The sequence below is a fragment of the Perognathus longimembris genome, chromosome 8 (genome assembly GCF_023159225.1).
Source record: "Perognathus longimembris pacificus isolate PPM17 chromosome 8, ASM2315922v1, whole genome shotgun sequence".
In the NCBI taxonomy this organism is placed as follows: domain Eukaryota; kingdom Metazoa; phylum Chordata; class Mammalia; order Rodentia; family Heteromyidae; genus Perognathus; species Perognathus longimembris.
In genome coordinates, this window is record NC_063168.1 from 52,794,406 (window position 1) to 52,809,005 (window position 14,600).

Genomic DNA, 14,600 nt, shown 5'->3' on the forward strand with positions numbered 1-14,600 from the left:
TGTAACCTCTCTGTACATCACTTTGACAATAAGTAAGAAAAAAACAAAAAAGTTTTAGGAAGGTACAGATAGAAAACGACGTTAATTACTAAAATATTACTTTTTTGAGTGTTTTTTAATGTTTGTTGTATGGATTAGCTTCATAATGTTTATGATTTGGGAGAGTTTCTTTTTCCATTCTATACATTTAATTTAATACTTTGTTTTCTTGAAGAATTCCCACAATTTGTAAATACCTCAGACTTATACATTTTGGATCAATTCCTGGTGGAGTTACATGGCTTAGAATACTGTGAGTGAATGGTATATATCACTTGCATCGATCCAAACAAGACAAATATTAAGAACACTGCTTTAGACAGCAGAAACACATAACTTTACCAGAGAAAGATTGCTAGTGCCTGAACTCAGTATTATTGCTATGTATTTAGCTATGATTACTTCACAAATATGTATACATTTGTATTATGCCCTGTGATTATCTATTGGCATATGAAAAATTAACCCAAAATATAGAGTCTTAAAGCAATAGTCGTTTCATATCTCACATTGAATGGCCCAACAGATCAGGTGGCAGTGATATTACATGCTGCTATCTTAGCTTGAACAAAGAACTATTATGGGACATGGAAAGAGGGAATTCAAATTCTGAGCAATTATTGTTGAAGATAGAACTTAAGAATATTGAGAAGGAGAGACATGGCATAAGACTGATGCAAAGTGTTAGGGATGGGGGAGATTTAATCACTAAAGTAGAACCAATGAAGCTACTCCACTGACCATAAATCCTAGATTAAATAGGTTACAACAAGGACAATATATTTTATGAACATGTGTCATGGTGGAGTGTTTCTTTCTGCCTGCTGGTCCTTTTTTAGAAGTTTGTGTGTGAGATAGAAAAAAAAAAGACTAGACTGCTCTGTGTTTGCAAATAAATTACATCGATCGTAATAATGTCAATATAGATGTTGTCTTAATCTTAAAAGCAGCCAAAATATACAGTTCCTCTGTGAAGTCTGGTTTCCTACTGACTTCAAAGGCATTCTTGAGAGGAGGACTTGTGGGAAACATTTAGGTATTGTCCCCATAGGCTATTTGAGATAGATTCCATTCACTACTTTGTTCTCAGAGGATCTGAAGCACACAGTAATGTTTGCTTCAAGCCACAAGCACATTTTGTGTATCATGGTGGCTATTTTCACTCCTTCTTACTGTGTTTTTTTTTTTTTTGCCAGTCCTGGGCCTTGGACTCAGGGCCTGAGCACTGTCCCTGGCTTCTTTTTGCTCAAGGCTAGCACGCTGCCATTTGAGCCACAGCGCCACTTCTGGCCATTTTCTATATATGTGGTGCTGGGGAATCGAACCCAGGGCTTCATGTATATGAGGCAAGCACTCTTGCCACTAGGCCATATTCCCAGCCCCCTTACCTGTTTTTTTTTTTTTTTTTTTTTTTTTTTAGCCAGTCCTGGGCCTTGAACTCAGGGCCTGAGCGCTGTCCCTGGCTTCTTTTTGCTCAAGGCTAGCACTCTGCCACCTGAGCCACAGCGCCCCTTCTGGCCGTTTTCCATATATGTGGTGCTGGGGAATCAACCGAGAGTTTCATGTGTAGGAGGCAAGCGCTCTTGCCACTAGGCCATATTCCCAGCCCTGTTTTTTTTTTTTTTTTTAATGCTATCAAATATGACATAGTTCCTAGAGTTGCTATCAGCATTCTTTTGTATGATGATCATAACTTAAAAACTAGGCTCTAAGTGGTGGTGCTGTGGCTCAAGTGGTAGAGCACTAGCCAAGAGCTCAGGGACAGTACACAAGCCCAGAGTTCAAGCCCCAGGAGTGACCAAAAAAACCAAAATCAACTAGGCTCTAGCTACTTTTCAAAACATATTCAAACAAGTCCAGTTGATGGATTTGCATTTTTGTTTCTCCTCCTACTAAACTACTTTAGTTGGCTCTAAGGCACTTATGAACTCTGTAGAAGTCACTTGTCCAAGCAGATGATCCTTACTGTATCCATGATGCCCCATAGACATCCTCATCCTGGACCTTCTTTACTCACTCCAGTTTTCCACAACAGTTTTATAGACATCTAGAAGCTATGCTTCTAGCTACTCAGTGAATGAATACTGAATTATTGTGTGTGTGTGTGTGTGTATGTGTGTGTGTGTTTGTGCCAGTACTGGGGTTTGAACTCAAGGCCTTGTGCTCCTAGTTGGCTCTTTTACTCATGGCTGGTGCTCCTAGTTGGCTCTTTTACTCATGGCTGGTGCTTTGCCACTTGAGTCTTGCCTCCAGGTGTGTGTGTGTGTGTGTGTGTGTGTGTGTGTGTGTGTCTTGAGATAAGAGTCACTCAGACGTGCCTGACTGAGCTGGCTCTGAACCTTGATCCTGAGATAGCAGCCTCCTTAGTAGCTAAGATTATAGGTCTATGCCACCAGTGCTCAGTCAAAAAATGGTTCTTATGTCTATAGAGTTTTTAGTGTTCAGCTGCAGGACAGTGTGTTATCCAAACATGATACATGATACATGTTTAAAATAATACATGCTTAAGAACATGGGCAATCCAAGCAGACAGAACGAGATTGAATCTCAGATCCTCAACTAAGTAGTCATGTGCCCTTGAATAAATGATGTTAGGTTTGAATCCTCAGGTTTTTCATTTGTAAAAGGCTAATAATGAGTATTATGTGAATAATCCTTGCCTTGTGGAGTTATTTTTGTAGGCTACATGAAATTAGGAATGGATATTTTTATTAATTATGTTCCTGCTCTTCAAAGGTGGGTCTTAGACTTGAAATATCAACTGCATTAAATCAATAATCATGTTGCTATCATTTGTTGACAAGTGCCAGCCACCAGGCTAAGTATTTTATTTATATTACCTGTAATCATAATGAACAAGGCTGGGCAGGGATGCTTCTCAGCAGAGGAAATTGAAGGCCAGGGAGATTAGCTAACTTTCACAAGGTCATAAAACCAAATGGCAGAACTGATCTTACATATCCCAGTTTAAGCCACTGCACCTGAGGCTAAATAGAGATTTGGAAGGACAGACCATAATTTCCTTATTGCATTCATGACAGAGAGCAGTCCTTTGCTTTAGAGAAAAAAAAATGAACCCCTAATATTACACATTAAGCCCATGTAGAAACCCAACTATCGATAGCAGTTTCTATGGAGAAACTGCTTTTCAAGATGCCCACAATTCTCATTGTGAGACAAATAAGGTGACAGAAAGGCAGGCACTCATACTTATGCTCCTGTAACATACATTAGCCTCTAGAAACCTTGATGTTTTCAATTATCCTTAGAGAGTTTTGAGTAATGACTCTGGCATATCCATTTGGATACACATAAAATCTTCTGTGGATGAATAACTGCTATATTTTGATCTTATGTTCCCCTGAGTTCCATGTGTTAAAGTCTCATTCCTCAGGGTAGCATTATTGAGAAGTAGTGGAGCCTTTAAGAGATGGGATCTAGGCCGGGAATATGGCCTAGTGGTAAAGTGCTTGCCTCTTATACATGAAGCCCTGGGTTCTATTCCTCAGCACCACATATATAGAAAAGGCCAGAAGTGGCACTGTGACTCAAGTGGTAGAGTGCTAGCCTTGAGCAAAAAGAAGCCAGGGACAGTGCTCAGGCCCTGAGTTCAAGCCCCAGGACTGGCAGAGAGAGAGAGAGAGAAAGAGAGAGAGAGAGAGAGAGAGAGAGAGAGAGAGAGAGAGAGAGAGAGAGAGAGAGAGTCTAGTGGGAGGGTATTTAGGTTATTAGGGGCAAGTCCTTAAGAGGGATTATGGGACCCTGACCCCTGCCTCCCTGTCATTGCTCCTTGGCTTATAATGAAATGACCCATTTTTCTCTGCCATATGCCCGCTGCCACTGCCATCTGACACACTTACAAGAGGCCTAAAATCAGTGGGTGCACAAATCATGGAATGGTGTCTCCAAAGTTTTGAGCACAAATAAATCTTTTCTTCTTAATCATCATCTAAGGTATTTGTTATAGCACCATGATGAATCCAGTTGCCTCTATTTTGTTCACATCAACTCCATCAGGAACTCTGATTTTCTATTGTCTCTACAATTTTTTTCTCTCCCAAAATGTTTATCCTCAATGGAAGTAGCATTGCAACGAATCAGTTTGCCAATCACTGGGCAACTTCTGGGGTTAGGCAATGTCTACTACCCCATGAGGTCAAGGAAAAACACCTGTAGAGTTCATCATGAAAATCAGTGATTGGGTCAAGCTCACTGTTCCTTGTCCTTTCAATGCTGCCAGTCTCTGAGGCCAGTCCCTAGCATCCCTTCCCTGCCTTTAGTCTTCTAGATCTTAAAGTAACTCTGCCCATGTCCAAATCCCTCTGCAGTCCAGGGAAACAGCTCACTCATTTTCTGAGAGCTTTTCTTGCACATTCTTGTAGGTATCTTTAGGAGCAACACCTTCCAAGAATGGAGGAACAGAAACAATATTTCCACCCCTCCCCAACATCATTAAAAAAATAACCAGGTCATCAGAGAATGTAATTTTCCACAGCATTTATAGACTTCCATTCCCAGAGAAAGCCATTTATCTTATTTGAGCCATAGCAATACCCACCACCCTTTTCATCAGAAGCCACACTGCTTCACCGGTGTCTGCCTGTCTGTTTCTCCCAGTCCAATCCTTCCTCTTCTAGCTGATGCCCTCCAAATCAAGGAAATGATTTTTATTAAATGATACCTACATCTTGTCTGGCTTTTTTCTCATCTCATGAGGAGGAACATGATAAATTACACTATCTGTGTGAAGATTAGCAAGATGACAGGATGATTTCTGATCAGTTCTTGTTTACCTCTTGCCTTGGGCTCTCCTCCTCTGGAAGAAGACTTCTAAGAAGGAATGTCTTCCTGAGAAATGGCGGTGGAAGAGTTTCTTTAGGAATCATTGTACTTTTTTTTGGGGGGGGGGGCAACTTTGTGTGTGTGTGTGTGTGTGTGTGTGTGTGTGTGTGTGTGTGTGTGTTACTGGGGTTTGAACTCAGGGCCTTAGACTTGCTATCTAGGTGCTCTACCACTTGAGCCATGCCTTCATCCCTTTTGCTGAAAAATAAAGAGTTTGGCTCAGATATGGCACAGATTGGGAAGGGAATGGGTTTGGGGGACCAAAGTGGGTAGAATACCAAAATGAAAAGAGGGAGAGGAAACCAGAGAAAAGTGAAAAAAAGAGAAAAAAAACCAGAAGGAGTAGATGACTTATTACTAAATAGAATTGGATTCCTTAAAATTAAAGGCAGGGAGAAGAGGATGATATACTTAGATATCTTCATCTTCCAGGACAATGTTTATGGTGAGCAATAAGAAAGTGAGCTGGAAGTGGTGCTGTGGCTCCAGTGGTAGAGTGCTAGCCTTGAGCTGAAGAGCTCAGGACAGTGCCCAGGCTCAGAATCCAAGCCCCATGACCAACCAAAAACCAAACCAAACCAACCAAACAAACAAAAACCCCAAAGAAAGTGGGCTGTACACTAGGTTAGGTGTACATTACATGTTGGAATGTATTTAGGTAGCTTTTTATTGTCACTGATTATAACAACTTTAATTTAGCAAATGGCTTCTGTTTTAATTTTGACATGGGAATAACTTTCTAAAAATTAAAAAAAAAACTCTGTGGATGGTTAATTTTTTTCTATGTACGTCAGCAATTTTTTAGGTCAATAAATGAACAGTACCTAGATCTTGGCTAAATGATCCTTTTAAAGTATTTTTATTCTTCTTCTCTTCCTCCTCCTCCTTCTTTGAAGCACTATGTTCTTGAGACTGATAATAAAACAGAAAATGTTCTGACAAAGTGAGCTCTCCAAACTGTAACAATGACATAAGGATAATGCTACTTCTCAAGTTGAAAAGCTTGCTGTTGCTTTGAAGGAGAGGGAGGGTAATTATTCTTTGGATTATGGTGGTGGCTCAGATCCAAGAACTAAGCTATTAGTTGCCCACAAAATATTATGAAGAACATGGATATATCTTATATCACCTTATTATCTTCTTTTACCTTTAAGATACCTCTTTCTGGCTTTTTCAACAAACATATGATTGACGTACTTTTCCTACTTAACATTACAAGCATTTTTCTATTGTTAAGCTGTTAATGATTTTAATAACTGTACAATAATAATATATGGAATATAAGTTTCTCCAAATCTTTGAGCCATCAAAGAGATATTTGCTCTACAAAAGAAATAGTTATATTGTTTTTATAATTGTTTAAATAAGACATTTCAAACTTACAGAAATTTCAAGAATAAGATCTAAAACTCTTGCCTGATAGTAATCCAGATTCATGAATTATTAAGCTTGTGCTCTAGGGGCTGGGGATATGGCCTAGTGGCAAGAGTGCTTGCCCCGTATATATGAGGCCCTGGGTTCAATTCCCCAGCACCACATATATAGAAAATGGCCAGAAGTGGGGCTGTGACTCAAGTGGCAGAGTGCTAGCCTTGAGTAAAAAGAAGCCAGGGACAGTGCTCAGGCCCTGAGTCCAAGCTCCAGGACTGCTCCCCCCCCCAAAAAATAATAATAAGCTTGTGCTCTTCTCTCTCTCTCCATACTACCTTTTTTCTTTCTCTATATGCATATTTTTTCTGACCATTGGAGTGACATTTGTATACATTATAGCTATTTATTCCAAACCATGCCAGATTAAGGCTATTGCGATCCTCTCTGTAGGTTAACTTTGATGCCTTGTTGACATATCTTGTTAAGTTGTTGAGTGTGTTCTTAAATTCTGCCATAGAAATAGTACTCATAATCTGCGTGTACCTACCTTGACCCAACTCAGACGTCTCTCTAAGGGATCCTGCTTCCTTTAGGAAATGGTGTTATGACCAGGACTGGGTACAACATATGATCATTGCTACTTTGGTGTCCTTGTATTGTGGACAAATTTGGGAAATACATGCATGCACACACACAGTTACACATTACTATATATTTGTATATACATTTATATGCATGTTTATCCTCCCTTTTTCCTTCCACAGTTTTAAAAATTAATACCAATTAGTTGTACCAGGGTTGTTTCATTTTTGACCTGTCAATATTTACATACAATGTATTTTTTTTTTTTTTGGCCAGTCCTGGGCCTTGGACTCAGGGCCTGAGCACTGTCCCTGGCTTCTTCCCGCTCAAGGCTAGCACTCTGCCACTTGAGCCACAGCGCCGCTTCTGGCCGTTTTCTGTATATGTGGTGCTGGGGAATCGAACCTAGGGCCTCGTGTATCCGAGGCAGGCACTCTTGCCACTAGGCTATATCCCCAGCCCACATACAATGTATTTTGATCAGATTTATCTCCTCTGTCTCTCTCTCTCATCCTTCTACCCCACCCCCCCTTCCCAAACTAAAGTAGTTCTGGATTTGAATTCAAGGTCTCAGTCTTACTAGGCAGACCATGTTTCCAGCCTACATGATTATAGTTTCATATGCACACATACATATTAGCAATCTTGAGACTACATCAATATCTCCAATTTAGTCCATCTGGAGGGGGTCATCTTGCAATCCATCTTTTATAATTGAACATCCTTTCTTCCCCAGAAAGAATCCTTGCTCTCCATAATACCAAGACATTCACTCATTTGCTCAAACTTATGATGCTTTGAAAATAAGTTCAGAATTGCTTTGTTTACAGTTCTACACTAACAAGTATACCATAAAGAATCCAAACTAGATTTATTTTGCTCTTCTTCTCTGACTATGAACAATATTGAGAAATATTTATTTGTCCAGTATAATATTTCTAAATTACTTGGTTTAGTTGGCTTTTTTTCCTTTTTAGAATGGTTATGCTATTTTTATTTATTTATTTGTTTTTGTTTTTGTTGCCAGTCCCGGGTGTGGACTCGGGGCTTGAGCACGGTCCCTGGCTTCTTTTTGCTTAAGGCTAGCACTCTACCTTCCTGAGCCACAGCGTCAATTCTGTTTTTTTTTCTATATATGGTGCTGAGGAATCAAACCCAGGGCTTCATATATATGAGGCGAGCACTTTACCAATAGGCCATATTTCCAGCCCCAGTTATGTTATTTTTAAATACTGAGAGCACTAATTTAATTTGTTTTCACTTTTAGTTTTTATTGATTTATTTTGATCACAGAGAAAATATCTGCAGAAGTCAGTGCTATCCCACCAAGGACACACAGAGAAGTGTCACTCCGAGCTACATTCCTTCTGTCCTTGGAACTCACTTAATGGTTTTCTGTTTGATCTTTTAAAAAATTAAATATGATCTTTAGCATCTCACTTTTTTCACTTAAGAATATCTCTTGGAAATCAGTTCATATAAATTCATGGAGCTCAATCTCTTTTAATAACAATTGCAAAATGCTCCATCATGAGTATTTATCATAGTTTAACCAATCACTAGTGTTTGGTCATTTAGATAGTTTCCAATATGGCAATGAGGGCTGGGGATATAGCCTAGTGGCAAGAGTGCCTGCCTCGGATACAGGAGGCCCTAGGTTCGATTCCCCAGCACCACATATACAGAAAATGGCCAGAAGCGGCGCTGTGGCTCAAGTGGCAGAGTGCTAGCCTTGAGCGGGAAGAAGCCAGGGACAGTGCTCAGGCCCTGAGTCCAAGGCCCAGGACTGGCCAAAAAAAAACAAAACAAAAAAAACAAAAAACCAATATGGCAATGAATTTCCTTATGTATACACATGCCACACACATCTGTTGGACATTTTTTTTTTAAATTTAGTTGTATTTTTGGGGGTTAATGTGGGCTGAAGTAAAAGCAAAGTAGGTTTGATGGCTATGTTGCAAGCTCCAATTCACAGGGATTAAACATGTAAAAACATTAGCAATAAGTAGCATAACATTTTCCACACCTCAACCAACACAATATAGGCACAAGCTTTTGAACTGTTGCTAAATATGTGAGAAGTGGTTTCTTACTGACATTTTTAATCTACCTTTTTCACTTTATAAGTACCATTGAGTACTTTTATACGTTTAGGGCTCAGCTTTACAACTTCCTATAGAGAATTATCTGTGGATATCTTTTGCTCATTTTTTTCCCTATGAGTTTAAAAATAAGTTGTTTATTTGGAAGAAATATCTTTTGGTATAACTTACACTCATTGAAGGCAGACCTCTTGAGTTTCTCCTGTGGCTAAGCTATGGATTCTAGGTTCCACATACTCATAGCCTGTACCCCATTATAGTGAGTGAGAGCACAGCTGTGCACTCACAGTGTCCACCTTCCAATACCACTCGGGCCACTTAGACTATTTAGAGTATTTTACCTGTGGTGCCTCTGTAAGGCCCATCTGTAGGAAAGGACTAATAATGGCATGACTCCTAGGATTGTTGTAAGGATTAAATGACAATGTACTTTTGTAGACTAGTGCTTACATAGTGCCTGCAACAGTAAGTAAATCCTATTAACTTTTGGAAATTCCTCTCAAACTTTGATTTATTAAGAATATGGTGAGTTGTATAAAATAAGATCCTGGAAGTTTAGAAGTATTAGATAGATCAGTGGTATGATTAGGATTGTAACCTATTTATTGGTTTGCTTACTCATTTGTTTTTTCCATAGGGTTTTTTTACTGAGGCTCTGTCATGTTCCAGTCTAGATAGATGCTGGAGAGAGAGAATGAGAAGTCAGAATCAACTTCATATGGGACTTTCTGGGTGTCGAGGGCAGGAGAAATGAGACAGTAAGTCTGGAATAAAGCTGAGATTTCACTATGAGAGGAGATGGAAGAGAGATGGTTAGTGTGGGAAATGGACTAACACTTAATAGCCTGGTTTGAAGTGACTGTGGGACTCAGTGATTATCATTGGCTGCTTTCATTTATTTTCTCTATACTTTTTGTATAGAGAAACCATGTACCTGTCTGGGGCGCTACAATAATAGCCTATGATATTAACAATGTCTGATAGAGAAGACACCAGTTACAAAACCCGTTGTGAACTATACATCTTGTTGGTGGGGACAGGAGGGAAAAACTGGGAGAAAGTGAGGGGAGGGGTGGCATTGTTCAAAAAGAAATGTACTCATTTCTTCTCACTTCTGTAACTGTAACCCCTCTGTACATCACCATTAGGATAACAATAAAAAACAATAATGATAAAAAGAAACCAATTGGTCAGTAGTGTAACCTTGGGAATTACCTTAATTCTCTTGGGGCCCCTTGGGAAGCTAGGTCCGTCCTACATTGACTGTTGATTCGAAACAAAAGCTTAGTCTTTGAAGGCAAACATACTCATTTTTTGTAGCTTGTTCATGCCCAAGATGATACTTTGTAGAAAGTGAGCTGGCCAATAGTAACTAGATGTCATCTGCAAGGTTATGAAAGAAACCCTATTATTAAGTAAGTAGCTGGTGAGCCTGGGCCAGAGGCACTGAACTGGTATGAAGGGAGTTAGTCCACAAGAAACTTCCATATCCCTCTTCCAGAAGGCAGAGGACTAAACAATGCCCCAAACAGCTCAACAAAACCCCTCTTGAAAGATATGACAGAAACTCCATGCCAATGCCTTTCTAGAGGATGAGAGGCCCTGTAAACTTCAGATTTATGAGAAGACCTGGACAAGACAGCCATTTGGATACCTTGGCACCTTTCTTTACTAGGAAAATGAACTTTTTAAATGCAGCACAGGGTGTGGTAAAAATCCAAGAGACTGAGTACCATGTTTCACAGACGCCTCGACAGGGTGGCATTTATGTTAAATTATGACTTGAACTTTCTACAGGATGTCACTGGATTCACCCCAAGAAGGCCCATCACAGTTAGGACAGTTTCACAGTTTCACAGTTAGGAAAGGGACTGTTAGAATACATTTTCTGATCACAGTGCTTTCTGCCTAAGCACTAGGAGTAAGAGGCCGAGGGTCTGATGTACCTGGCTAAGAAGAAATGATAGGGTCTCTTACATAGATCAGAGCGAATGCAAAGAAACCTAGTGGGAGGGGGACTTCAGGCATTTGTGCCAGGAGAGAAAAGATGAGCAAGAGAAGCAGGGCACAAGCAACAGCTAGCGGGGTGCGGGAGGTCGATGGAGAGGAACAGCTGTGGGAGGAGGACGTGGGGATGAGTCGGTGAGAAGATAAAAGGTGCAAGTGCAAGGTCACCTGCAGGGAACTAGCCCACAGGGCAGGTGTAAAGAGCACTGGGTAACGGAGTTAGGAAGGTGGGATTCCGTCCTCGGCAGAAGCTTTTGTCGTTTATACAATCCAGCCCAGCCGAAAAGGGGTGTGGTACCGAGCCCAGAGAGGTGTGGGGTGGGGGGACGTGGGAAGAGGGAGCCGGCCCAATTCCTCCCTGGAGCTCGAAGCCCGGGAAACCCCAGCGGCCTGAAGAGGGGGCGGAGGCGGAGCGCTGCTGGGCGTGGCCATGGTGGGCGTGGCCCTGTTCGGGTGGGCGGGGCGCGGCGCGCAGGGCGGCGCTAGGACCCGCCGGCCTCCCCGCCGGCTCCCGGGAGGTTGATAAAGCGGCGGCGGCGTTTGACGTCAGTGGGGAGTTAATTTTAAATCGGTACAAGATGGCGGAGGGGGACGAGGCAGCGCGAAAGCAGCAGTCGCACCAGGGGCTGAGGCACCGGCGGCGGACCAGCGACTCGAGCAACGGGGTTAACCACGTCTCGTCCACGACCTCCTTAGGTACGGGCGGGCCGGGCCGAGGTCGCGGGGCCCCCGGTGGAGGCCGCCGCCGCCCGGGCTGCGGGCTTGCGGGCACTGGCCGCGGGCAGCGGGGTCCAAGTCCGCGGCGGGCTCGGCTCTCCTCCCGCCGCCGCGTCCTCCCGCCGGGCCTACCCCCAGCCGCACCCCGGGCTTCACCGCACGCGGCCTGAGACGGCGGCGGTCCCAGGGCCGCGGCTCCCGCCGCTGGTCGGGCGAACCCGGCCGGGCCCGGCCCCCTGCCCGCCGCGTGGCCGCCGCCGTGGCCGCCCCGACCCCAGGGGGGCGGCCGTGAGCCGGGGCCGCGGGCCGGTCGGGACGCACGGAGGTCGCCGGTGGCGCCGCTGAGTTCGGGCGAGCTCGGGCGCGGTCGGCGACCCGCCACCCGGCGGACACTCTGCCGCGCTCGGGGCTGCGCGCGGGGACGGGGAAGGAGGGACCACTGGGGCGGGGTGGCGGGCCCCGCCACGGCGGAGGACGCGGGAAGTGCGGGCACCGCGCCGCCCCGCCGGAGAGCTGCCCACAAGGCCCTCGGCCGGAGCCGCAGTCCGCAGGCCAGGGCCGTGCCCCGGGCTCGCGTTCCCGAGCTCCGCGGACACCCGAGCCCCTCCCTCCGCTCCAGTTGCTGGGGGCTGGAGTTGCCAGTTCCCCGGGTTGGGGGTTCGGATCCCGGGGTTACGAGTCCGCTCGGATCACGCCGTGAGTGTCGGCGGCGTGAAATCACCTGATCTCCCGCTCCCCGGCTTGGCCGAATGTGAGGCTCCTTACTGTACGTGTGCGAGGCGCGCCTGCCACCCTCGAAGGAAGACGCAGTTGCGTTGGCAGCCCAGCGGGGTGTGTGTGTGTGTGTATGTGTGTGTGTGTGTTTCTCTCACTCACAGCACCCCTATTTTTAGGAGTTTAACATTTGATCTTGTCGTTTCATTAAACGCATGAAATCCTGAGTGGGAATTTCGATGCTACTTAAAGGCAAAGTTTTTCAAAGGCTCATAAATAGTAAAAAGCCTCCGGCTTAGGTAGGGTAGGTTCAGCAGGGTAAAAACACATTTAAGTGTACTTAACTAGAGGTTTCTGTTGTTTGATTTCTCTTTCCCAGTGGATGAAACTTCTCCAAGACAGTTTGATTAAATAGTAACCACAGAGATTCACTTTGGCAGAACAAGTTAATTAGAATATACTTCAACATTCATAGTAGCTCTTGGACATATGTCAGAGGTGATGATGAACTGGATTTTTCCTAAGGGAAAAAGAAAAGGGAATAAAGCTTATCTTATTATCGCCTGCCAACTCCTGCAATTGACAGACCTGTTTACAGTGGTAGCATTCTATAGGAAAAAAGTACTAAACGGAGAGGCTATGCTAGGCTTAGATCTCTCTGCTCCTTGAATTTCTTAAGTAATTAGTTGCCTTGGAATATCTATGGACGAATTTAGTTCCTTTTGGTCCTAGGGGAGGGTGTGTATTTGTGTTTTAGCCATGTTAAATGTAATTTTAGAAAGATTATGCACTTATTAAGAGAAGCATACATTTCAATAAGTGTGATTATCCCTTTTGTGCTGTAGTACATTGAGTAGACATGCTCTTGAGACTGTTGATAAAAAGGGCTTATCATTTATTAAATGTTCCTGTCTGTCCTTACAGATTTTGCCTCCCCCACTCTTTTTTTTTTTAAAAAGTGGTGGTAAGTGGAAAAGTTCACTTGCTAGCCATTACTATCAAATGACTTCCTAAAACAGGTTTTGACTTGTTAATTTGTTCTGCTTTAGAATTTATTGTATTAAAAACCAGATAGAGGTGTAGTAGGGATTTGTGTCCAAGGTACAAATAAGGAGGATGTGAATGATTCTGGACTCATCTGTTTTTGACTGCTGTAGAAACTCTTCATCTCCCCCTGTACTTACTGGAGAAGTAAGTTGAAGAGCTGAGTTGGGATGAGTCTAGTGTCATTGCAGTTAAGTTTTAGGAAGAAGCTTTACATTTCTTAAGAGAAATGCAAGTAGCATCTTTGCAAAGCAAGTGAACATTCAGTAAATAAGTGTTATAAACGTCCTAGGTTGATAGCATTTTGTAGATAGGATTATAATCTGTTTAGTAAGGAGCTTTTGAAATTTTATGAACTCCTCAGGGAGAAGGAGCTATAGTATAGTAGAGAGATATTTAGTATACAGGAAATAAACCATGAATGAAAATGAGATTATAGCCTTAAGTTGAATACACATGTAGGTATACATTAGAGAGAGAGAGTGTGTGTGTGTGTGTGTGTGTATGTGGCTCTATTGTAACTTTAGGATAACGCTTTTGAATATTCACTATAAAATAACTTCCTTAAACTTGTTAGATTTTTGTCCCCAAAATTGTGCTTTTTCCACATTTGATAGTAGGCAGCTAATAATTTACTTGGAAGACTGTCAACTAGTTTGATGACACTGGAGTTCACGATGTATTTTTCAAATTGTAAAATTTAGTAGTAAAATGTACTTGAAAAAACGGTTATAGTTATTTGGGATTTGATACAAGTTTGTGAGCAAAGCTGCTTCACAGGCTCCCAGAGTTAAAAAGCCAGAATGAATAGGTATAGTAGTAGAAGTTACCTTTTTTTTTTTTTTTTTTTTTTGGTGCTGGTACTGGGACTTGAACTCATGGCCTGGGAGCTATACTTTAGCTTTTTCCTCTCAAGGCTAGCACTGTACTATTTGATTGATAGCTTCACTTCTGGCTTTTTGGCAGTTAATTGGAGACAGAATCTCATGGGATTTCTTGACTATACAATGATAATGGGATAATATTTGATAATTAATAAAGCATTTAAAAGCTCTTGTCTTCATTTTATTTCTTAAAGCTCTACTGTAAGGAAATTGAGTCAGAGAGTATGAAGGTTGTTTCTCCCAGTCACAGAAACTACTTAGGCATTCTATTCTCCCGAGACTTGAAGTAAGGTAGTAG

The 14,600-nt window shown here is 42.5% G+C and overlaps 1 protein-coding gene across 2 annotated transcripts in view; it reads left to right on the forward strand.

Annotated features, from left to right (window-relative positions):
• The first annotated feature begins 11,424 nt into the window (after window positions 1-11,424).
• Window positions 11,425-14,600, forward strand: part of Atl2 (atlastin GTPase 2) — a 51,091-nt gene continuing 47,915 nt past the window's right edge. The window contains exon 1 of one of the 2 annotated variants that reach the window (XM_048353099.1): window positions 11,425-11,639. In XM_048353099.1, coding sequence (XP_048209056.1) covers window positions 11,522-11,639 — 118 coding nt within the window. In that variant the 5' untranslated portion in view covers window positions 11,425-11,521. The remainder of the gene's footprint in view (window positions 11,640-14,600) is intronic. The other variant, XM_048353100.1, reaches the window with a different exon arrangement.